This window comes from Hordeum vulgare, chromosome 2H (genome assembly GCF_904849725.1).
Source record: "Hordeum vulgare subsp. vulgare chromosome 2H, MorexV3_pseudomolecules_assembly, whole genome shotgun sequence".
Taxonomy (NCBI): domain Eukaryota; kingdom Viridiplantae; phylum Streptophyta; class Magnoliopsida; order Poales; family Poaceae; genus Hordeum; species Hordeum vulgare.
The window spans coordinates 139774167-139798230 of record NC_058519.1 but is presented as its reverse complement, the minus strand read 5'-3'; the positions used below and the strand labels follow the sequence as shown (position 1 = coordinate 139798230).

Genomic DNA, 24064 nt, shown 5'->3' with positions numbered 1-24064 from the left:
TTGTCAAGGTATGTACTTTGCAAAAGACCTATGAGGCGTCTTGATCTATCTCTATGGATCTTGATGCCTAATATGTATGCAGCTTCTCCAAGGTCCTTCATTGAAAAACTTTTGTTCAAATAGGCCTTTATGCTCTCCAACATCTCTATATTATTACCCATCAATAATATGTCATCCACATACAGTATGAGGAAAGCTATAGAGCTCCCACTCACTTTCTTGTACAGACAGGCTTCTCCTTAAACCTGTATGAACCCAAACGCTTTAATCACCTCATTAAAGCGAATGTTCCAACTCCGAGATGCTTGCACGAGCCCATAGATGGAGCGCTGGAGCTTGCACACTTTGTTAGCACCCTTAGGGTCGACAAAACCTTCTAGTTGCATCATATACAACTCTTCGTTGAGGTTCCCGTTAAGGAACGCTGTTTTGACCTCACTCTGAAATTCCTTGAACTTTTCAAACGTCTCAGATGTGTGCTTCATTAAGTAGATATACCCATACCTACTCAAATCATCGGTGAGAGTGAGAACATAACGATAGCCACCGCGAGCTTCAACGTTCATTGGACCACACACATCAGTATGTATTATTTCCAATAAGTCGGTTTCTCTCTCCATTATTCCTGAGAATGGAGTCTTAGTCATCTTGCCCATGAGTCACGGTTCGCATGTGTCAAATGATTCAAAGTCAAGAGACTCTAATAGTCCATCAGTATGGAGCTTCTTTATGCGCTTAACGCCGATATGACCAAGGCGGATAGTGCCACAAGTATGTGGGACTATCATTATCAACTTTACATCTTTTGGTACTCACACTATGAATATGTGTAACATCACGATCGAGATTCATGAAGAATAAACCATTTACCAGCGGAGCATGACCATAAAACATATCACTCATATAAATAGAACAACCATTATTCTCTGACTTAAATGAGTAGCCGTCTCGCATTAAGCAAGACCCTGATACAATGTTCATGCTTAAAGTTGGTACTAAATAACAATTATTAAGGTTTCAAACTAATCCCGACGGTAGATGTAGAGGTAGCGTGCCGACGGCGATCACATCGACCTTTGAACCATTCCCGACGCGCATCGTCACCTCGTCCTTGGCCAGTCTCCGCTTATTCCGCAATTCCTGCTTTGACTTGCAAATGTGAGCAACAACACCGGTATCAAATACCCAGGAGCTACTACGAGCGCTGGTAAGGTACACATCTATAACATGTATATCACATATACCTTTAACGTTGCCGGCCTTCTTGTTCGCTAAGTATTTGGGGCAGTTCCGCATCGAGTGACCCTTTCCCTTGCAATAGAAGCACTCAGTCTCAGGCTTGGGTCCATTCTTTTTCTTCTTCCCGGCATCTGGCTTACCAGGCGCGGCAACAACTTTGCCGTCTTTCTTGAAGTTCTTCTTACCCTTGCCTTTCTTGAAACTAGTGGTCTTGTTGACCATCAACACTTGATGCTCTTTCTTGATTTCTACTTCTGCAAACTTGAGCATCGAGTACAACTCGGGAATGGTCTTTTCCATCCCTTGCATGTTGTAGTTAAGCACAAAGCCTTTGTAGCTTGGTGGGAGAGACTGGAGGATTCTGTCAATTATAGCATCATCCGGAAGTTCGACTCCAAGTGAAGTCAGACGACCGTGTAACCCAGACATTTTGGGTATGTGCTCACTGACAGAACTGTTCTCCTCCATCTTACAGCTAAAGAACTTGTCGGAGACTTCATATATCTCGACACGGGCATGAGCTTGAAAAACTAGCTTCAGCTCCTGGAACATCTCATATGCTCTGTGTTGCTCAAAACGCCTTTGGAGCCCCGTTTCTAAACTGTATAACATGCCACACCTAACCAGAGAGTAGTCATCACTCCGCGTTTGCCAGACGTTCAGAATGTCCTGGGCTGCTGCGGGAGCGGGAGGGTCACCTAGCGGCGCATCAAGGACATAAGCCTTTTTAGCTGCTTCAAGGATGAGCTTCAAGTTGCGAACCCAGTCCGCATAGTTGCTACCATCATCTTTCAGCTTGTTTTTCTCTAGGAATGCGTTGAAATTGAGGTTGACGTTGGCCATCTACAATATTTATAAAGGCAACTTTTAGACTAAGTTCATAACAATTAAGTTCATTTAATCGAATTAAGTATGAACTCCCACTTAAATCGACATCCCTCTAGTCATCTAAGTGATACATGATCCATGTTGACTAACCCGTGTCCGATCATCACGTGAGACGGACTAGTCACCATGGTGAGCAACTTCATGCTGATCGTATTCAACCATACGACTCATGTTCTACCTTTCGGTCTCTTGTATTCGAGGTCATGTATGTACATGCTAAGCTCGTCGAGTCAACCTAGGTGTTTCGCGTGTGTAAATCTGGCTTACACCCGTTGTATGCGAACGTTAGAATATATCACGCCCGATCATCACGTGGTGCTTCGAGACAATGAACCTTCGCAACAGTGCACACTTAGGGGAATACGTTCTCGAAATTTTAAGAGGGATCATCTTATTATGCTACCGTCGTTCTAAGCAATAAGATGTAAAACATGATAAACATCACAATGCAATCATATATTGACATGATATGGCCATTATCATCTTTGCTCTTTCGATCTCCATCTTCGGGCATCGCATGATCATCATCGTCACCGGCGTGACACCATGATCTCCATCATCGTGTCTCCGTGAAGTCGTCACGCCTACTACTACTATCACTACTACTATAGCTAACCGTTAGCAATGAAGTAAAAGTAGTAAGCACATGGCGTTGCATCTCATACAATAAATTAAGACAACTCCTATGGCTCCTGCCGGTTGTCATACTCATCGACATGCAGTCGTGAAACCTATTACAATAACATGATCATCTCATACATCATACATGCAACATCACAACTTTGGCCATATCACATCACATGTCAAACCCTACAAAAACAAGTTAGACGTCCTCTAATTGTTGTTGCAAGTTTTACGTGGCTGATTTGGGTTTCTAGCAAGAACGCCTTCTTACCTACGTGACAGCCACAACGATGATATGCCAAAGCTATTTACCCTTCATAAGGACCCTTTTCATCAAATCCAATCCGACTAGAGTAGGAGAGACACACACCCGCTAGCCACCTTTATGCATGGTGTGCATGTCTGTCGGTGGAACCAGTCTCACGTAAGCGTACGTGTAAAGTCGGTTCAGGCCGCTTCATCCTACAATACCGCCGGAAAAGAATAAGACTATTAGCAGCAAGCAAATTGAAAAATCATCGCCCACAATTTTTGTGTTCTACTCGTGCATAGAATCTACGCATAGAAAACCTGGCTCAGATGCCACTGTTGGGTTACGTAGCAAAAATTCAAAATTTTCCTACGCATATTCAGATCTTCCTATGGAGAGACCAGCAACGAGAGAGGGGTGAGTGCATCTTCATACCTTTGAAGATCGCTAAGCGGAAGCATTGCTAGAACGCGGTTGATGGAGTCGTACTCGCAACGATTCCGATCTAGTGCCGAACTACGACACCTCCGCGTTCAACACACGTGCAGCCCGGTGACGTCTCCCGCACCTTGATCTAGCAAGGAGGAGGGAGAGGTTGGGAAGAACTCTAGCAGCACGACGGCGTGGTGTCGATGGAGAGACGAGGTCTCCCGGCAGGGCTTCGCCAAGCACCGGCACAGAGGAGGAGGAAGAAGGGCAGGGCTGCGCCGAGGGAGAGGGAGAAGTCTGTCTCCCAAGGGCCAAAACCCCTCTCTATTTATAGGAGGAGGGGAAGGGGCTGCGCCACCCCTAGAGTTCCCTCCCTAGGGGCCGGCGGCCACTAGATGGGAAAGGGGTGCGGCGGCTAGGGTGGGGAGGGGGTGGCGCACCACCTGGTGGGCCTTAGGCCCACCTGGCTTAGGGTTTGCCCCCCCTTTTCTCTCCCCCACGCATTGGGCTGAGTGGGGAGGCGCACCAGCCCACCTAGGGGCTGGTTCCCTTCCCCACTTGGACCACCTTACCTCCCGGGGTCGTTGCCCCCCTTCGGTGGACCCCCGAGGCCACCTGCGGTGGTCCCGGTACGTTACCGGTGATGCCCGAAAGACTTCCGGTATCCGAAACCATCAGTCCTATATATCAATCTTTACCTCCGGACCATTCCGGAGCTCCTCGTGACGTCCGGGATCTCATTAGGGACTCCGAACAACTTTTGGTAACCTCGTATAACAATTCCCTATAACCATAGCGTCATCGAACCTTAAGTGTGTAGACCCTACGGGTTCGGGAGACAGGCAGACATGACCGAGACGCCTCTCCAGCCAATAACCATCAGCGAGGTCTGGATACCCATGGTGTCTCCCACTTGATCCACGATGATCTCATCGGATTAACTACGATGTCAAGGATTCAATTAATCCCGTATACGTTTCCCTTTGTCTGTCGGTATAGAACTTGCCCGAGATTCGATCATCGGTATACCTATACCTTGTTCAATCTCGTTACCGGTAAGTCTCTTTACTCGTTCTGTAGCACGTCATCGTGTGACTAACTCCTTAGTCACATTGAGCTCATGATGATGTTCTACGGAGTTGGCCCAGAGATACCTCTCCGTCACACGGAGTGACAAATCCCGATCTTGATTCGTACCAACCCAACAGACACTTTCGGAGGTACCCGTAGTGCACCTTTATAGCCACCCTGTTACGTTGTGACGTTTGATACACCCAAATAACTCCTACGGTATCCGGGAGTTGCACAATCTCACAGTCGAAGGAAAAGATACTTGACATTAGAAAAGCTTTAGCATACGAACAATACGATCTAGTGCTATGCTTAGGATTGGGTCTTGTCCATCACATCATTCTCCCAATGATGTGATCCCGTTATCAATGACATCTAATGCCCATGATCAGGAAACCATGATCATCTATTGACTAACGAGCTAGCCAACTAGAGGCTTGCTAGGGACACATTGTGATCTATTTATTCACACATGTATTACTGTTTCCTGTTAATACAATTATAGCATGAACAATAGACGATTATCATGAACAAGGAAATATGATAATAACCATTTTATTATTGCCTCTAGGGCATATTTCCAACACTAGGATCCATGTGTCTTCATGTAGCGCATCTCTCACCGTTCTATTCTTCCCGAATGATCTGGAGAATAGGGTAGGAAAAGCTTGGCATAGCTGCCTCCCCCCAGCCAAGAGCAGGACCAGAAGCGGGCTGTATTCCCGTCGTCAATCATCAGCACAGTAGAGCACGCGAACATCGCCCTGTCGAAGGCGTCGCACGGTGAGCCAGTACTGACCCAGGGTCTATCTGGCTGTCTTCATGCATGCCATAACCAACGCAGGCGTAGGGCGCATGCAAAACGGGGTAGGCCGTGAATGCCACCCGGTCGTGTTGCTCCAACGTGGCCAGTGTGCTCCATCGCACTTTGCATTTACCTCTAGTAAGCTCCTCGTCTCGAGCCCAGAGGAAGCGACGTCATGATTTATCTACATCTTTGAAGAATTTCTTTGGCACACACATGGTCGTGAGCGCGAAGGTTGGCATGGCCGAGAGCACGCAGTGTACCAGGATACGCTTGCCTGCCAGCGGTATAAGCCTACCCTTCCAACCCGTGAGCCGAGCTTTGATCTTGTCGAGAATGTGTTGAAGATGAACTAGTCTAACACGCCCGATTGTAACTGAAAGACCTAGGTATCTAATAGGAAAGGTCGTCGTGCTTCCGTTAAAAGTTTGAATAAAAACTTGTATATCTATTTCATTGCATCTAATGGGTACCGTCGAGGACTTGGAGAAATTTATGCGTAGGCCCGTGGCATCGCCAAACCGTTGGAACAGCTCTAGAAGACTGTCTATTTGTTGACGTATCGGGTTTATGAAGATGACATCGTCTTCAGCGTACAAGCTTGTACGCACCAGCGTCGTCACGGAAGAAGTAATACAGTGACAAATCTGCTTCTAAATAAGAGTGTCAATTGTTTGCATCATACAGTTTTGATCTGTGAAATTGACAAGAAATAAGACAAATCAATAGACACTGCAACGAGATTGTTAGCCTTTCATGGGAGACATTCACCGTGGACCTGAGATATGGAAACGGGAGGCGAGGAAGATCGTCGACGTGCAACCTCGTTGAACCGACGATGGAGGCAACGGTGGGGGCACACATCTAGCAATGTATGAGATCGGATTTGGCGCTTGCCGGAGTGGGTCAAGGCGGCCACCTTTGCCGAGGATGCGAGCTGCTACAACCACCTTTGGTGATGTGAACGACCAACCACTGCTCCCCTGATAGGGATTGGAGCAGTACATGTAGTGAAAGTTTGGAGATGGACATAGGCGTGCCAAGCGACCAATTGTGGTCTATGAATCTGTTTTGATTTTTCTAATTGTGGGTGCATGATTAACATGCTAGGAGGCAGCTTTCTTCCGTGATTAATGGATGCGTGGGAGTGGAGAGCGAGGAGAGTTTCTCCACCATTCGATGAAAACCGAATCAAGGTTATATGATTGGTGTGATGATGGGAAACAATCAGACGTATGAGTACAGCGTTTTTTTTTTTTTTGAGCGGAGCTTGCGTTGCCACTGGAGTTTCGAGGAGGAGGAATAGCACATCTGGGCTGAAGGTACCGGCCCATTATGATTGATCAAGAGGACAAACAGCAACACTTTCGCTCTTTACATTTTCTCCCCCTGTTTTCTTCCCCCCCGCCTTCATATATCTCCACCTGACCGGCGACTGCTAAACCCTAGCTCGTTCCCCTTCTCGTCCTAAACCTTTCGCCCCCATCTCCGGGCAACATCTAAGCAGCGGCGGCGGCGGCGGCGGGAGGTGATCATGGCGGAGCTGAAGCGGCTGTCGGAGAGCCGCGACCTAACCCGCATCGAGCGCATAGGCGCGCACTCCCACATCCGTGGGCTGGGGCTGGACTCCTCCATCGAGGCCCGCGATGCCTCGGAGGGGATGGTCGGCCAGCTCCCCGCGCGCCGTGCCGCTGGACTCATCCTCCAGCTCATCCGCCAGGGGAAGATCGCCGGCCGCGCCGTCCTCCTCGCCGGGCAGCCAGGGACCGGCAAGACCGCCCTCGCCATGGGCATCGCCAAGTCGCTCGGCGCTGAGACGCCATTCGCCTCCGTCGCTGCCTCCGAGCTCTTCTCCCTCGACCTCTCCAAGACCGAGGCTCTCACCCAGGCGTTCCGCCGCGCCATTGGCGTTCGCATCAAGGAGGAAGCGGAGATCATTGAGGGCGAGGTCGTTGAGATCTCAATCGACCGCCCTGTCTCCGCCAGTAGCAGCTCGGGCATACCTTCAGGTGCTGCCGCGGCCGGGAAGACTGGGAGGCTCACGCTGAAGACCACGGACATGGAGACGGTGTATGAGCTGGGTGGGAAGATGATTGAGGCCCTGGGGAAGGAGAAGGTACAGAGCGGGGATGTGATTGCGCTCGACAAGGCCTCTGGGAAGGTTACTAAGCTTGGCCGCTCCATCGGGAGGTCACGGGATTATGATGCCGTTGGTTCGCACACCAAGTTTGTCAAGTGCCCCGAAGGAGAGCTCCAGAAGCGCAAGGAGGTTATGCACTGCGTTACCTTACATGAGATTGATGTCATCAATAGCAGGTAACTCCACACCCCCTTCGCAGAAGTTCGCCCTAGTTAGAGAATTGGGGTCAAATATAAAGTGTGTGCAGATACAATTAAGCCACTTCTCTTACCTGTAGAAATTCGACAGGAATTTGCATTGAACCTTCACAATCTAGTACTGTAGATAGAAATCTCGAAGGGTGGTTGGTTTTGCTCATTACCGTCACAAGAAAACACTTGCTAGTTAAACGTCTCCCTAAAGGATTATATATACATTTGGGCATAAAGGATTTTATAAGGATAACTGTCGGGATTTTGAACTATTTTTGTATTGTTTATTAAAAAATCTGCACAAATGACTATTTTTACTGTTTGCACTCGCTTAGCAAAGTATATCCGGTAACCCTATGTCAAAGGTTGCCTTGCCTTGTATGGTTCACTTCCACAGTCTGAACTGTGAAATTATCTGCTTCAGTGTGCCAATCTATTGTTGTTTTAGGCCTTACCTATATACTGATTCGAACATAATTATCTTTATGTTAGTGATGAGGAATTGAGGATCACCTAACTGCTAGTTATTCGAGCTAGTTTTGCTCTGAGCTTTAATTTGGAACAAATCTGAGCAGAGACTTCTGATTAGTGCATTTAAAATTGTAGGCATATACATGAATGCATGACATAACCAACATTGGATATAGAAATTGTAATCAGTTCTCACATCTCACGTGCAACAGTATTGTAATATAAACCACATTTTCATGTTTATCTCGCCATGTTGGTTGAATGTTAAAACAAGTTGCTGATCAGCTAATTGTTAATTTTAATCTACAAGGCCACAGTCCTGATGTGCTATTGGTTTTGAGCAATTCATTCCTGAGATTAGTTTCTAGGCAATTTAGATCCTGCAACCAATATCCGCTGCCTATGAAACACCAAACCTGTTAACAACTGTTAAATATAATAGAGTTATGAGGGTAATTCAAAGGTGCAGTTGAGACTGTGTGCCAGTTTATCATGCCATAAGAATAGCTGATACTCTCTCCGTAAAGAAATATAAGAGGGAGTACCTTTGAAAAGGTGGTCTCCTTGGATAGCATCTGGTCTTGGATGCGCAAACTGGTATCTGTTATGCTTTTTGGTTCATAGAGAAATACAGGGTGCTTTGTTATCCAGTAAGATCGTTGCACTCTTACCAAAGAAATGATCTGGAAAATCTTGCAGCATCCAGTTTGTTACAGGGATGCTCATGTTAAGAAACATGGTTCCATGAACATAAGTCAATCCTATTGATACAAGTTAGATGATACATTTGTAAGGAAACAGAAGCTGTTCTCAAAGATGCATATTTTTTGCATCCATACATTCTGCAGATATGTGCTACCGATATTTATGCTGTTATTAGCTAAAGGTCTTCTATGTGAAACTATTGATTTTACTTCTCTTAGATGATACTGCTTCTTTGGATAGTTTTGAACCTTTTCAAACTTCTCTGTTACAATCTTGTTTATACCAGCAAAGTTTTCTTCCCCGCCTTCCCATCCTTGATCATATCATCTGATACAAAAGAGTATTTTGTTTCATATGCATATTCGAGTGTAGTTTGCTTTAGGAATTTAATTCCCAACTAACTAATTTTTGTTATCTTTTTATTCCTGTTCAGGACACAAGGCTTCCTTGCACTCTTCACTGGTGACACTGGTGAGATTCGTGCAGAGGTTAGGGAGCAGATTGACACAAAAGTTGCCGAGTGGAGAGAGGAAGGGAAGGCTGAGATTGTTCCTGGTGTTCTGTTTATCGATGAAGTCCACATGCTAGACATCGAGTGTTTCTCCTTCCTGAACCGTGCTTTGGAGAATGACATGGCTCCGATCCTCGTTATTGCGACGAATCGAGGCATTACAACCATACGCGGGACCAATTACCGGTCACCACATGGTATACCGACCGATTTCCTCGACCGCCTCTTGATCATCACGACACAGCCATACTCGGCGGAGGAGATCCGGAAGATCTTAGACATCAGGTGCGAGGAAGAAGACGTTGAAATGTCTGCCGAGGGCAAGGATCTGCTCACGAAGATTGGTACCGAGACCTCGCTCAGGTACGCGATCCAGCTTATCACTTCTGCCGGCCTGGCCTGCCAGAAGCGCAAGGGCAAGGTGGTGGAGATGGAGGACATAAGCCGGGTGTACCACCTGTTTCTGGACGTGAAGAGATCGACACAGTTCTTGATCGACAGCCAGAGTGACTACATGTTCAGTGAAGTGCAAGGGGATTCAGATGGGGATGACGCCATGCAGCCCTAGACGGGAATTTTTGCAATGTAACTGTGGGTTGGTTTGTATGGCTCGTGTATCTTGTGGATTCTGCTTGCTCGTTTAGATTAGTGTTAAGCGTGAGATGATTTTACCTGAAGGCACGGTTGATGGGTGCTGTGAGCTATGTTAACGGCTGTAACCGGTGACTTCACAGTTGAGTGTATCCTGAGGAATCTTCCGTCTCAGGCTTGTCCGTTCAGTTCTTTTCCATTTTTTGTTACGTGCGTCATCAGTTTATATGTCGTTTCTGTTTGGTGGGAAAAGGTGCAGGATAATTAGGGATTACAAGCTGCAGTTAGAACGGCTGTGCAGCAACCAGCATGTGTCCTTGGAAGGTGTAAAAAGTGTCTGAAACCGTAGTAGTCTGCCCCTGACATGCTACTGGCCGAGAATGGTCTGATCTGAATAATGGAAGCAAGGTACAGTAGCTGTGAAACAGGATTTAGATCGCATCTGCCCAAGATGAAATGAGCTGCTGACTGACGATTCTAATCTGAAGCGGGACAATACTCAATTGGGCGCGTCTTCTAGAGGCAGACACACACGCACGGTACCACGCCACCGCATAGCACAAAGGCGATTTCGCAAGCCGCGCGGCGCGGCACACGCGGTCGCCGGCGCGATCGATCGATCATTGAGAGGCCGCCACGGCCGGGCTCGGTGCTCCGGGCCGCGCGTGCGCCCCCCCGCGCTCGGGGCGACGTGGTTCCGCTCCGTGGTGGGGTGGGGCCCTCGTCCTTCTCTCGGGAGTCGGGACATTGGACAGCACCATCAACAAAGGAAACCGTCCTCGCTTCCCCCCCATTCCCCACCTCCTTCCCCTCATCCCCCCTCCCCCACTATCCAACAGAGCAGCCCACGCTCTGCGCCACCTCCTCGACCGACCCGATCGCTCCCCGCCGCCGGCGCCATGGAATCCAGCGACCCCAGCTCCGCCGCAGGTACGCCCGCCCCTCTCTCCGCGGCCTCGTCCAACTGGATTGCTGCCCGGGACAGCTCGATCGCCCGTCCGGTCCGACCCCCCCTGCGCCCATTTTGTCTCCGTTTGCTTCAGCTGCTTCGCGCGTGGGAGCTGCCGCAGTAGGACTAGCGAGCGCCGGTGTTCGCGTGTCGGCGGTGGCGAGGCTGAAATCTACCGCGCACGAGCTGAGGCTGCCTTGTGCCGCGCAATGCGTCGAGCTTGCTCGCTGTTACCCTCGGCATCCGCGTGTATACAAGGGTCGGTTATCGTCGTATATATCAGCATTACGATTATAAGTTTGGCTCCAGCCTCATCACTGAGCACAGCTTGGGTGGAGGTGTTGTAGCTAGTGTGGATTTCAATTATTATTTTCAGATGGGATTGGTCATTGGTCTGATCCCATGCTGTTCTCAGTTCTGAGCTTAAGAGAGTGTACCCGTTCAGTTTAGTGATCACCTAAGGGCACAGATTGGTCATTAGGCACACACTCCATGCGGGCTTAATGCCGCTCACCTATACTATATGATATCCTGGTTATCTGCGTACAACTGGATTTCAGATGGGATTGGTCATTTGTCTGATCCCATGCTGTTCTCAGTTCTGAGCTTAAGAGAGTGTACCCGTTCAGTTTAGTGATCACCTGCAAACCGAATCCATCTGTTGGTTCACACATAGTTTCCAGCAAGCAGATGCGATTGCAAACTAAGAAATGAATCATGTAAGGCATCATCCCACTGAGTGAATGCGTAAAAAGCCTACCTATTTTTTCCCTCTCTCCCAGCTTATTGAATTCTTAGGCACCCACTCCATGCGAGCTTAATGACGCTCACCTATACTATACGATATCCTGGTTATCTGCGTACAACTGAATTTCGACTCCTCGTAGAACTGGGACTAATCCATGCATCCATATTTATCAGGCACTTTGGGTTCAGATTCAGACAATGTTAGGAGATGGTAGCCAATGATTCACCTAACTGTCCGTTTGCCTAATTCCCTAGTTGTAAGCTATAACCCAGGAATTATGGTTTAGTTGTACAAGGCATGTGCACCATGATGAAGGTGTTCTAGTTGCATCAGGAAAACAGGCACAATATTTAAAAGCTTACATAGTTTATGCATAACTTGCACAGTCAATATTTTCTCAGTCTGTTTGTTCTGAAATACAAGTATTGGAGCCTCATATAACTGTTGAAGTGTATATGTGGATTTCCTAGCCCTTTCCATCAGTTCGGACTTTTGGTTGCGTTGGCTAGTGCATGAAGCTTAACAATAACAACTGTGTGTATGAGTTCATTGCATTCATTGTATGTCACAACTGGAAATGACTTATGCATACAAGAACTACTGGTTGATAACTATTCTTTTGTGTAGATTTGAGATTTTGACTTACATTTATCAGCAATGAAGGAAGGTCTGGAACTTAAATTCTGGTTATGTCGCCTGTCATAGATATTTTTTGTTCTTATGCCAGGAAATAAGACGGAAGAAATATCTGTACCACCTGTGGAGGGTGTAGCTGGAGGAGGGACTAGTTATGGCTGGGTGCATGGAGGCTTACAGGGGTCTCATCTAGGTACTAGTGTGATTGACCCTACAAAGGTACATTCGACAGATCTTTTGCATGTGTGGTCTATGCCCAGCACAGCAAATGTTAGCCAACAAGAAGCACCTCGACCTCTAGAACAGGTAAGCTGCACTTAATTTTATTAACACTGCTAGAAGGACATATTATCTCTTGCTTCACAGCAATATGCAGAATGTTCTAGTGTCGTGCCATATTTCTGTTCCTTCTGACTTTCTTCTTCTTTTGACTTTTACTTGGGATATGGTGCTGTTCATCAATTCTACTACTTTATGATTTTGTACTTCTCTGTTACTATTAGATTCCTCATATTTTATTTTGTCCCTTCCAAAATCCCTTCAGGTCAACCTTTTGGCGGCAAGAAATGAAAGAGAAAGTTTTCAAATCGCATTACGTCCAAAGGTTTCATGGGTTTCAGGTATTGCAGGGCCTGTGCAGATGCAGTGCACTGATCTATGCTCATCCACTGGAGGCAGGTTTGTTTGTTTTAAAATTTAAATTCATTCAGGGAGTAACCAACATGTGTATTGGATGATTATAACAATACTGTATCAGGTTAGTGGTTGGTCAATCTATAACGCTGCGACGTGTGGTGCCTATATTAGGTGTACCAGATGCTCTTGTGCCTATTGATCCGTCGAGTCCTCAAATAAACCTACTTCCTGGGTACTGCTTCTGTGCATTAGATAGCCATGGTAAAGACATTTGTTTTCATTTTTTTAATTGCATTTGCTTTTGTTTTGCAGGGAGACAACTGCAGTATGGATCTCACTAAATGTTCCTTGTGGGCAACAGCCTGGTCTATATGAAGGAGAAATATTTATTACTGCTGTGAGGGCAGATTCAGAGTAAGCTTAAATTGGCTACTTATTTGGTCATGTACTTTGTCACGTATGGTAGTATAATCTGCTCGAATTGCTCGGAGACAAACATGAGGACAAATTCTAACCACTTACGCAAGTGACCAAATGGCATACTGGAACGAGATATCAATACACATTGCATATGGTAGAGAAGACATATGAAGTACTCCCTCCGTCTCGGTGCATTAGGCATCTTAGATGATGTACTTCAACCTAGAAACGCATAGATTGGGGTAGGAGAAGAAGTTCAATCGCAGAGGAAGTCAATCACACTATTTCTTTCTCAACTAAACACGTGCTATTAATTAGGAGACCTCTTCAAATCCAAAAAGCGTGTCGCATAAACTGCACGCATTGGTCTTTCAATTAATAGATGGGGTCTAATTAATATGCATGCAACTAGTACTACTGTAATGTGCCTTAGCGTTTTGGGATTATTTGATTTTCGTAAGATGCCTAATGCACCGAGACGGAGGGAGTATTGGAAATAATTCGTATTACTGTAGGGTCATATTCTCTTAGTATATATTGTCGGTGGAAAATCCAGCCATAAGAGCTTGATATGAGTTTTCTATAGTTGCATCTTATGAAAACCAAGACATGTTTTCTGTTTGTTCCAAGTTTTTGAACTTGCCATGGACTCATTATCATGATCCCATATGAAGTGCTAATTTGAAACCTAGTGTGAGTTCACGAGTCTGATTGGCTTATATGCTTTCAATAATGTTAGTAAATTGGATGAGGTTCAGTTCATGAAACAAGCAAACATTTTTATAAATAGTTCTTATTCATCCTGAAGCTAGAATTCTTAGATTAGGTCTCAGATGCGGGTATTGGATGTGTGCCAATCTGATGCTTGCAGGTGGTAACGTGTGTGCAGGTGATATTTAGTCTGGAATTGTAGCCATATATGCATCTATGTGCTACTAGTTATTCATCATTTGAGTTATTAACTGTTATCTTTTGCTATGTATTTGGTGGCAGTTCCAGGGCAGACTCGTTACTAAAATCTGAGAGATACCAGCTGTATAAAGGATTAAAGACTTGTCTTGACATCACTGAATCCAGAGACCACTTGTCGTCAGAGGAAATGGTATTTATCTGTCAATAACACTTCACATATTAACCATATAATTCATTTTCTTACAGTGCTATAACATGCAGATACTAAGACTATCATCAACTTCAACTACACTGAGGAGGATGCTAGTACTTCCAGCATTCCAGGACTACCATGAGAATAATGGATTAGGAGACATGATGGATGAAGATGTTCTGAACAATGTTGCTGTTCGTGTCAAGTTAAGCCTGACTGTGTGGGATTTCACTCTCCCACTCACACCTTCTTTACCTGCTGTTTTTGGTGTATCCTTGCAGTTATCTCCTTTAGTATGTAGTAACGTTGTGGCATCTTATGAGAATTTATGTTTGAGTTGTCTATGTGGGTATTGCAGCTATCATTATTTCTCATTTGAATTGTATTTGTATGCATTTGTTGTCCATTAACTATGTTAGATATCTGAAACTGTCATTGAAGATCGGTTTTGTTTGGAGCATGGCACCAAAGGGTGGTATGATGCACTGGATCATCACTTCGGGTGGCTCCTCCAGTACAGAATCAGTCCATTTTTCTGCAGATGGGGCGATAGCATGCGTATTCTTGCATACACATGCCCTTGGCCTGGTAATGCATCTATTTCCAAAAAAAAAGAGATGCTGCTTTATGTAAATTTATTCTCAGATGTGACTTTCCCACTTTGTTTTTGTTCTTTTAGCTGATCATCCAAAGGCTAATGAATATTACTCTGATCCAAGACTCGCAGCATATGCTGTACCGTATGCGCCTATTCTGTCGTGGTAATGCTATAATTCCTACAAAATTGCATGTCAGCTTGTTTACTTCCTTTCTTCTATTAATTTCGCTCCTTTCTTGATGCACAACAGTACGGATGCAGCAAAAAATTCTCTGCGAAGAGAGGTTGAAATCTTGAAAACAGAGCCTCATTGGTCGAAAGCTTACTTCTACTTGTGGGATGAGGTGCATGATTTTACTTCTATGCTACATATATCGAGTGCCATGGTTCTACAACACGAAGTGCGAGCGTTTCTATGCTTATATTATGTAGTGTGATGTCACATCGGTTATCAGATTCCATTAGGTCCTGCCTAGTTCTATGCAGTTGGAACGATAATATAGTTATGAGTTATGACTAACAGCAATTAAGGAACCATGCCAGGCTAAAGCGTCGTAAATAGAAAGATATAACTCATTAATCCCTAGGAGAACTTCCCAAATTGCCCTATCAAACCTGTGAATTTCCTGTATTTGTTACCCATGTTACATGCTTGAGATGTTATTGAGGGTATTTTGGTCCCTAATTGCATTTGCATTAGTTATCAGTATCGTGAAACACAGGGTAGTTAATAGTCAATGCTACCTAAGCATTTTTTGTTTAATTTGGATGAGCGCAACTGCTTTTGTTATATAATGATGCCAATGCAACATGTCAAAGAACACTAGTGCTCAGTACACACTGCTACATGTAACTGCTGACTGTTGAGCTAATCCTTCCTTAATTGGTTCGAAGGGTAGATCCCAAACTATAAGTTGCTTCTATGCTCCTAGGATATCCTGATTCTTGAGAAAACTGTATATTGACGGTTTGTTCTATGTGAGTTGTGAGTGTAGCCTCGACCTTCTATGTGCTAGCAGCTGATGGTTGCACCTTGGCAATATTCTGGTGCAAACCATGAGGTAATATATACAGCTACGCTACTCAACCCTTTTTGGTTTGAGCACCAAATCAACATAAAAAGAGAATCAGGAAATAAAGTTTTGAAGGTAGATTCCAACTTAGCGTAGCTTCATTCATTGGGTTAATTCTTTTTACGTGAAAAACTGTTCCAACTTAGCATAGCTTCATTCATTGGGTTAATTCTTTTTGCGTGAAAAACTGTAATCCCTGACAATCTAAGAGTTGAAATAAAGTAGGAAAGAACAAGACAAAAGTTTCTTTGTAGCAAACCTCTACATTTCATCTCTTCTAACTTGCTTGAGTGTGACGTTAAAAGTTAAAACTGTGAAGGGTCATGCAATGATTTATGAAGCATCTCGTTCTTGTGGGTCCATTTTAATCTGGTGCTGAAACTAAAATGGTTTGCACTATTGCACCTATACATTCAGGTGCTATACATGTGCTTAAGTCCTTAAGTGCCAAATCAGTTGAACTCTATGCTGATGCGTCAAACCACATCAACTCATGTATATGGCCCACCTGTTCTTCTCATCCAGAGAGATAGATATGATCATCTTACAATTGTTCTTATTTTTTCAGCCATTGAATATGGAGCAGTACGAAGTGATCTGCAACATCTCTAATGAGTTAAGGACATACACACCTGATGTGCGTATTTTAACAACTTATTATGCTGGTCAGTATACTTCCATACTTGGACTCATATATGACAAAACATAAAGCACTTCTCATTATGTACACTTGTTTAAAAAACACTACTTATTTGGATGTGAAATGAGTATGCATGTATTTGTGCTGAGAAATCATTGTACTGTGGTGGATATATAGCCTAAGTTACTTAATCAGCTTAACGAATGTTGGAAGTTTGTGGCAAAATGAATCAAACATGGGGTTGAATAATTACAATTCTTTTGGGTTCCATCTTGAAGTTTGAGATGTTCCAAGTTCCAACTAGTTTTCACTCTGTTGAGATTTGATGTACCATAGAATTATTTATTTGTTTATTTATTTATTGCTAAGCTACTATGATTGCTTTGTATATGTTTTCTTAAATGAACATCTGATTACTTGCTTGCGACTCATGAGGTAAAATACTTCTGTTACCCAGCCTGGTATTACGTTTTCTGGACATTTGGATAATGTTTATATGGAAGCTGGCACTTGGGAAGCCTTAAGTTTCTTTAGCATATATGTCATTTCTTCTTACAGTTTGAATGACTAATATAGGTCCAAGTGGTTCTGAACTGGCTCCTTCTACGTTTGAGGCTTTTGCGAAAGTTCCAAATGTTCTACGTCCGCATACACAAATCTTTTGCACTAGGTATGCATTGTTCGGCACCTGTGTGTTTATTCTGGATTGCTAGGTTGCAAAAACTGGAACATCTGATGTCATACTGATTTGGCATGATATGGACCTGCTTTTCCAGCTATATGGATATGAAACAATGTCTATTTCAGTTTCCTGTAGCATCTATACTAATGCAACAATAAGTGAAAATAATTGATTCACGACGTTTTGGTTCTGAACACAAAACGTGTAAGTTTGAGAACATTAAAGTGTTACTCTGCTATCTACATCTTGAATTTTCTTTTCATACCAATCCCGAGCCTGTGCTGTTTGTAGAGTGCACAGGGTTTAGATAATTAGTGGTAGTTCTGTTAACAAAAGTAGACCAAACAATATGAAAGTATCAATTCCCTGTTTGAGATAAATTTTGTGCTGACATGGGATTGACAATTTGATGAAACTGAGAGCTCTTGTACATGTTGAGGATGTGTGAAATATGTGATAGTTAGGCTAGTAAAAGTATTGGTGGCTTGGTGCGAACTAATGAAAGTGTCATGCACTGTTCAATTTTGGACTTGTTAACAAAATGCATATCTAGCAGGACTAAAGAACCATTTCCATCACTGATTTTTTTTGTATACAGTGAATGGGTTCTTGGCACAAGAGAGGACTTAGTGAAGGATATTATTGCCGAACTACGACCTGACCTTGGTGAAGTAATTACAGATTCTGTCTTTCTACTTAGTTTTGATTTATGCCATTTTCCTTATGCAGTTTCTTTGCGGCCAGCAGGATGATCCTTACATTATCTTAAAAACACATTGTTTTTACTGCTTTGATTTTCTACTTCAAATTCTAGGAAGTGTGGTCCATGCTTAAAGGGTCTCATGAAGTTACAGCGTTATTTTCCGACTAACTTTGTTCTGATCAATTGGTATATTTCATCAGAACTATAATTAAAGTTGTTGGGTGACAGTATGCCAGCTTGTGTGGGTTTATGAAAATATGACATGTACATTCCTTAACATTTTCTTTTACGAGCAGTGTTTCTATGGACAATGTTAGCCCAGTAACTGCATTTGCATGCATTCCTGTGTACCATCCTTCTGCTATTCTTAGTTTCTCGTTCATTAATTTATCTGATGCTATAGATACAATGTCTGTAAGTCTACTTCAGTGTCGGCACTGGTGGTGCTCTGAGGCCAAAAAATGAAATAGCCCCTCAAATAATGTGGGTTCTTTTGTCAAATTCCTCTCTTTTCAATGATGCAGTGAAGAATTTCGTGTGTGTTGCCAATGCAGTCAGAGGTTCAGACCTTTCTATACAAGTTTAATGATATGGTTGAGTACTATTGGCATCTGTATTTTAGGTTGTTCGATCACCAATCGGCCAAGCCTACTGTTTTAACTATGAACCATCTCAAGTTTCCTGGTCAACCTCCTTAGAAAAACTGTCCTGGACAATGACATTTTATATGGCTTTCTCATATAGAGTGGTTTTATTATTTATGAAATTTTCTGTCAGGTATGCACATATGATGCTCTCTGGTTTCTTGAGTTTCTGTCTCGTATCTTGATGAAACCATCTTAATCGTATCTAGGAGTGGTGGACATATGTTTGTATGGGCCCTTCTGATCCTCAACCAAATTGGCACCTTGGGATGCGCGGAACCCAGCATCGGGCAGTGATGTGGAGAGCATGGAAGGAGGGTGGCACAGGATTTCTCTACTGGGGTACCAACTGCTACGAGAAGGCTATGATTCCAAGTGCAGAGGTACGCTATACATTGGAAAACCTCTTGATACAATGAGGTGACATTAATCTGAAGGGCGTGATCATTTTCTATATAAATAATTTGTGTGAAAGTTGCCTGTTAGTTTTGTTCCGGTAACATGTGGGGTGCAAGTTTGAAATATCTCCTGGTTCAAGTACCAAACCCTTGTTCAAGCACCAAATTGACAAAAAATTCCAAGTATTTTTTGGAGGTTGTTCCTAAGGGCTTGTACAACGCCCGGCGCTTAGCACGGGCGCCAGGATCAGATTCCTGGTTGTTTGGGCAGTTACCACTGGAATCACAACGATATGTGTAGCATCGGCGCGAGACCGTGCACCGAGCACTTCATTGTTTTTCTTCTCAGGCGAAGCCCCCTGGTAGTTCAATTTAACCATGTAATTAGGGCCTGCCGTTGTAAGGTAGGGCACTTAGGCACTTTTTTAATTTTGTAATATTAATTCTTTTCACTGTTAGCATCTTCACAAGCGTTTACCGTTGTAGATGCCCTAATACATCAAACATCTCTTAAAAAGTTCTAGTAGATTCATTTTGTGTTGGAAGAATTGAAAAGGAGATATGCTGGTATGTTATAAGTTTTAAAATAATGTTTGTGTTGCATTATAAGCAAGAAAACATGATTTATGATACTTGCTTGCTCATGGAAGTTTCAAGTTCACATTCATATTTTGTTGCTAGACATGGAGGTAGTTGGCCTGCATGAAATATGATTGTTGTTTTATGTTCCCATCTATGAACTTGATTGGGAATAGTTCAAATTTATTGTATTTGGTGCTCATATTATAAAAAAGCTACGGTATTTTTGAGAAATATTACCTGCACATGGGTTTGGATGTTGAACTCCTATGCATACAAGATGCTTGCTGTTGTGTAACAAGTATAAATGTGTAGAAAGTGAGAAGATAGTTTTCTTACTAAAGTAAGACTATAGAGGTATAATGAAGATGTATCTAGTAACTCTTATTTTAGCGTATATATGGATGATATTTATAGGTTTGAGATTGTCTTATGTTCTATTACCTCCTTTTCGGTTTACTAGGCATGTGCGTATCCCTAAATCTATAATTTGACCAACATAAGATTAGTTGTATAGTCTAAAGATTACACCACAAGGAGTATATGATTTGAAGTTTCTAATGATATACCGTTTGTGATATAACTTGTATTACGTTGATCTATTTGTCAACCTAGAGATACACGCAAGCCTAATAAAACCGGAAAGGAGGTAGTATGTTTAATCTTAAACTGCACTTTCAGCATTTGTATTGTTATACGATTTAGTGCTTTAATATACCATTTCCTGTTAATTCAGGTATCTGACATCATTATTCTGACTTCAATGTTTATTTTGCATTTCAGATATAGACTGTGTTTTTGTTTACTTGGTATATTATGTTTGCTCTTATTCTCAAACATGTGTGGTTGCAGATCTGTTTCCGACGCGGCCTTCCTCCAGGCGACGGGGTTCTGTTTTACCCTGGTGAGGTGTTTTCTTCGTCGAAGGAACCAGTTGCATCCCTCAGGCTTGAACGCATTCTCAGTGGCATGCAGGTGATGCTTTTTTTTTTTTGAAAATGCTACTCCCTCCGTTCACTGTTATAAGATGTTTTAACCTTTTTTGATTCTGATGTATATAGATGCATTTTAGTGTGCTTGTTCACTCATTTCAGTCCGTATGTAGTTCATATTGAAATATCCAAAACATCTTATATTTGTGAAGGGAGTGAGTAGTTCATTTTTGTCCTATTTCACGAGTTCACCTTACCTTTTGTTTTCCAAGGGTACAACTTTTGGCTAGATTGGTTACAATAATCAAATGAATTCTTCGAGATTTCCACTTTAAACAGAAACTTACTCCTAGCTAACACTTGTTTCTCGATTTTGTAACGCAGGACATTGAATACTTGAACCTTTACTCCTCAAAGTACGGCAGGGAGGAGGCCTTGGCCCTCCTGGAGAAGACCGGCGCGTATCTTGGCCCGGATCGCTATGCACATGATCATGGGCCAGTCGACGTGATGCGCGGTGAGGTATACCGCACCTGCAGTTCTTAGGGCAGCCATGGGTACCTGTCATTGTCGTTCTTTTCTTCCATTGCAGCACATCTGTTGTTGTACATGGCTTGTTATACACTGTATTAGCCAACTGATGAAATACAGCACTTTTGATCAAACTCGTCAATGCTAATAGTAGTTGTAGATACTTGTACTAAATCAACGACAATTGATATGGATTCTGAGGGAGCAGTACAATATGGTAGCGTGGGCATCCGAGCCTTGTACATATACGGGCGCTCTTTCTGAATCGTGTCTGTTTTTCTGTTTGTGCTGCGCCCGCCATGATGAATCGCTTGCTGTCGAGAGTTTTCAGTTGAACAGTACCTGAAGAGTGGGAGACAGAAACCATACCTGGAAAGAGTTTTTCGCCAAAAGAGCCCCAGGACACTTGAAGGGCCTAGTCAAATAAGGAATTGACTGGCCGACAACGCCAGGCTGCCTCCTTCACCACTGGTACGGACCCATATGTCTCAAACGAATCCCCTTGTAAAGAAAATCTATCCCAGCGAATATCTCGTCTGCCAGCTTTTGGCTACGCGCAGCCAGCGACACATCGAAAACCATTTAAAATGTTGTGGCCCAGGGCCACGACACGGGCAGATGGGCCCCAGCCCAGCTGTTCTCTTATCCGGGCCCTTAACTCGCTCCGGCTTCTTCCTGCTCTACCCTACCCTCCTCTTTTTTCTTTTCCTGCGAGTTGCCCTACCTTCCTCCAAGTTGTACGGACATAGTGCGTGCTGCCTACACGCAACAGCATCATGGGCCACACACACGGGCACGGCAGGCACCCCTCTGGAGCTCGATGTGCATTTTATTATTTGCCAGAAAAATCCGTGGCATCGGTTCTGATTTCATCAAGTGACACAATGCCACAATGGTGCCCTGTCCCTCTCCAGTCTGGTAGCCCCATCACCTTGGCCCCCGGCGGCCAGAGCCCTTCCAGGATCTGGCCAATAGTATACGTTGTTTGTGTCATCCTTTATTATCGCACAAGATTAACCTTGTTGGGGAGGGGAGGTTGGGCGGGTCCGCACAAGTGGACAGTCATTATCTCAGATCCATCATCATTCCAAAGGATCCCCGGCATCTCCCTTGTCAATTAGCTCTTGCCTTGATCCGCACCGCCCGCACAAAGTTTAGTTTAATTGAAAAGCTTCTTCTCTCACTGCTTATGTGCTCGCCACTTGGCCGATCTACTCCAGCTGTTAGTACTTCCTTCGTCACAGTTTATAAAGCATGCACGTGTACCTATGTCGTTAATTTAAGTTAAACTAAACTTTAGATGTTCTATTTTTTAATAATATAATTTTAAATGTTCTATTTTTTAATAATATAATTTTTATGTTAAACAATATATTTTATATAAGTTCAATTGACGACCTAGATATACGTACATGTCTTATAAACTGTGACGGAGGGAGTATTATGGGTCTACTCAGGTTTGATTATGTGACGTCTTCTCTTCTCTACTTTTGAGTCGTATCGTAACCTCCTCCTGCGTTATTGCACTAGGCTGACTGTAGCCGCGAGATTCTTCCACTGGCGACACCCGTGGTGCTGTTGCCATTGACCAGATGCATCACCATCAGCATCAGCACACCAGACAGCCGGTGCTATTGGTTCAAGGTATCTAGGCTGAATGAACACCGTCCGTTAGATTAGCAGAAGCAGCGGCCTAAGTACGGACGGGTAGCAGTTTACGCAGCACCGTCCTCTGTCATATCTTCATTTTGGAGCATTCCAGAAAGAACGAAACAACCCGAGAGGAAACGGCGCCGCCTGTCCAGTCTTGCGGCCGGCGCCGATGATCTTACGCGACTGCCGGTGGCTGCACGGCCATCCGATGCTTTTGTCTGATGATCTCATGGGGCAACGACCCGGCCGTTCTCTCGTCTTGGCAAGGACCTGCACCGCGGCTCGCTCGCTGTTGTGGTTGATCGCAGTTTCTGTTGAGAGTTTCGGTTACAGACGGTTGTCCTTGTCCGGCCTGCCTGACGTCGACGCCGATCCATGTGCAGTTTTGTGTTAGCTGCGACGCCGCTCACGCTCAGCTCGCCCGCGTATCTCCGGGCCGCACGAGATCGTGATGAACGAGAACGATCGGATCCTTGATGAGACTGAACCGGAAAGAGGTAACCGCACAAGGATGCTAAGGTGGAACCATGGAAGAAACACAATGAAGGAACTGTCAAGTGTCAAGTGTCAAGTGCTGTTCATGAGCAAGTGCAGCAGTTCACTTCTCACGCCATAGAAAGTTACGTAGATACGTACTAGCGGCAGTGCGCGTTGGTCAATCAGATCAGCTGCTTGAGGTTCCTCTTGCGCGGAAACGGCTTACTTTTCACCCAAGGGCCCGGGCCGGGGCGCGATGGTGGGTTCCACCCAATGGTATGGTTTCTTTTCGATTCCCCAGGACAGGACAGGAGGCTCCCCGTGAATGATTGAATTGTTGCGTATGGCCCGTTTGTCTCCAACTGCTTGGCCGTAGCGGCCAGCCTTTCCTTTTCGTCCGGGAGCTGATTATATTTTTGCCAAAGGCGTCTTCTCTCTCCCGTTTTATAGTATTTCATTTCAAAATCGCGATAACAGTACGGTCACAGTCACGGCCATGCGAAACGGTTTCCACCTTTCGTTCTGGGGTGTTGATTGATGCAAAGATTTACTCTACTCCCGGTTCACCGTTGGTTGGCTTTTAGCAAATCTAGGGGCGCAGGTGGAGGCCTTTCGTCCCCGTGGAACGGCGGTGCCGCACGGCGAGAGAGGAGCGGAAAAGATCTGTGGCGGAGAGAGAGGACCACCAGCAAATGGGGAATGTGTGACTGTGAGCTTGCGAGAGCTGGAACCAGAAAGAATAGAC

The 24064-nt window shown here is 44.4% G+C and overlaps 2 protein-coding genes across 4 annotated transcripts; both read left to right on the top strand.

Annotated features, from left to right (window-relative positions):
• Nucleotides 1-6702: 6702 nt before the first annotated feature.
• Nucleotides 6703-10119, top strand: LOC123425566 (ruvB-like 2). Its single transcript, XM_045109258.1, has 2 exons — nucleotides 6703-7622; nucleotides 9247-10119. The coding sequence occupies exons 1-2, from the start codon at nucleotides 6841-6843 to the stop codon at nucleotides 9890-9892; spliced, it is 1428 nt and encodes a 475-aa protein (XP_044965193.1). The 5' UTR covers nucleotides 6703-6840; the 3' UTR covers nucleotides 9893-10119.
• Nucleotides 10120-10430: 311 nt separating this feature from the next.
• On the top strand, nucleotides 10431-21454 carry LOC123425565. 3 transcript variants are annotated; one of them, XM_045109255.1, is made up of 16 exons: nucleotides 10431-10845; nucleotides 12340-12554; nucleotides 12793-12926; nucleotides 13006-13116; nucleotides 13197-13298; nucleotides 14298-14406; nucleotides 14478-14678; nucleotides 14829-14997; nucleotides 15089-15170; nucleotides 15258-15351; nucleotides 16649-16745; nucleotides 17297-17390; nucleotides 18001-18073; nucleotides 18959-19132; nucleotides 20579-20701; nucleotides 21043-21454. In XM_045109255.1, exons 1-16 carry the CDS (start codon nucleotides 10815-10817, stop codon nucleotides 21202-21204), a joined length of 1971 nt encoding a protein of 656 aa, XP_044965190.1. In that variant the 5' UTR covers nucleotides 10431-10814; the 3' UTR covers nucleotides 21205-21454. The 3 variants fall into 3 exon arrangements, with proteins under 3 accessions (XP_044965190.1, XP_044965191.1, XP_044965192.1); XM_045109256.1 differs by lacking the exon at nucleotides 10431-10845 and having other exon boundaries at nucleotides 12333-12554; XM_045109257.1 differs by lacking the exon at nucleotides 10431-10845 and having other exon boundaries at nucleotides 12461-12554; nucleotides 13056-13116.
• Nucleotides 21455-24064: the final 2610 nt, after the last annotated feature.

What these genes read in the sequence shown, in the direction of transcription:
- LOC123425566 (XM_045109258.1), top strand. Translation starts at nt 6,841, where the DNA reads ATGGCGGAGCTGAAGCGGCTGTCGGAGAGCCGCGACCTAACCCGCATC. An exon ending in ATTGATGTCATCAATAGCAG is followed by an intron (nt 7,623 to 9,246) that starts GTAACTCCACAC and finishes ATTCCTGTTCAG; the next exon opens with GACACAAGGCTTCCTTGCAC.
- LOC123425565 (XM_045109255.1), top strand. Translation starts at nt 10,815, where the DNA reads ATGGAATCCAGCGACCCCAGCTCCGCCGCAG. An exon ending in CTTTACCTGCTGTTTTTGGT is followed by an intron (nt 14,679 to 14,828) that starts GTATCCTTGCAG and finishes TAACTATGTTAG; the next exon opens with ATATCTGAAACTGTCATTGA. An exon ending in TACGACCTGACCTTGGTGAA is followed by an intron (nt 18,074 to 18,958) that starts GTAATTACAGAT and finishes AATCGTATCTAG; the next exon opens with GAGTGGTGGACATATGTTTG.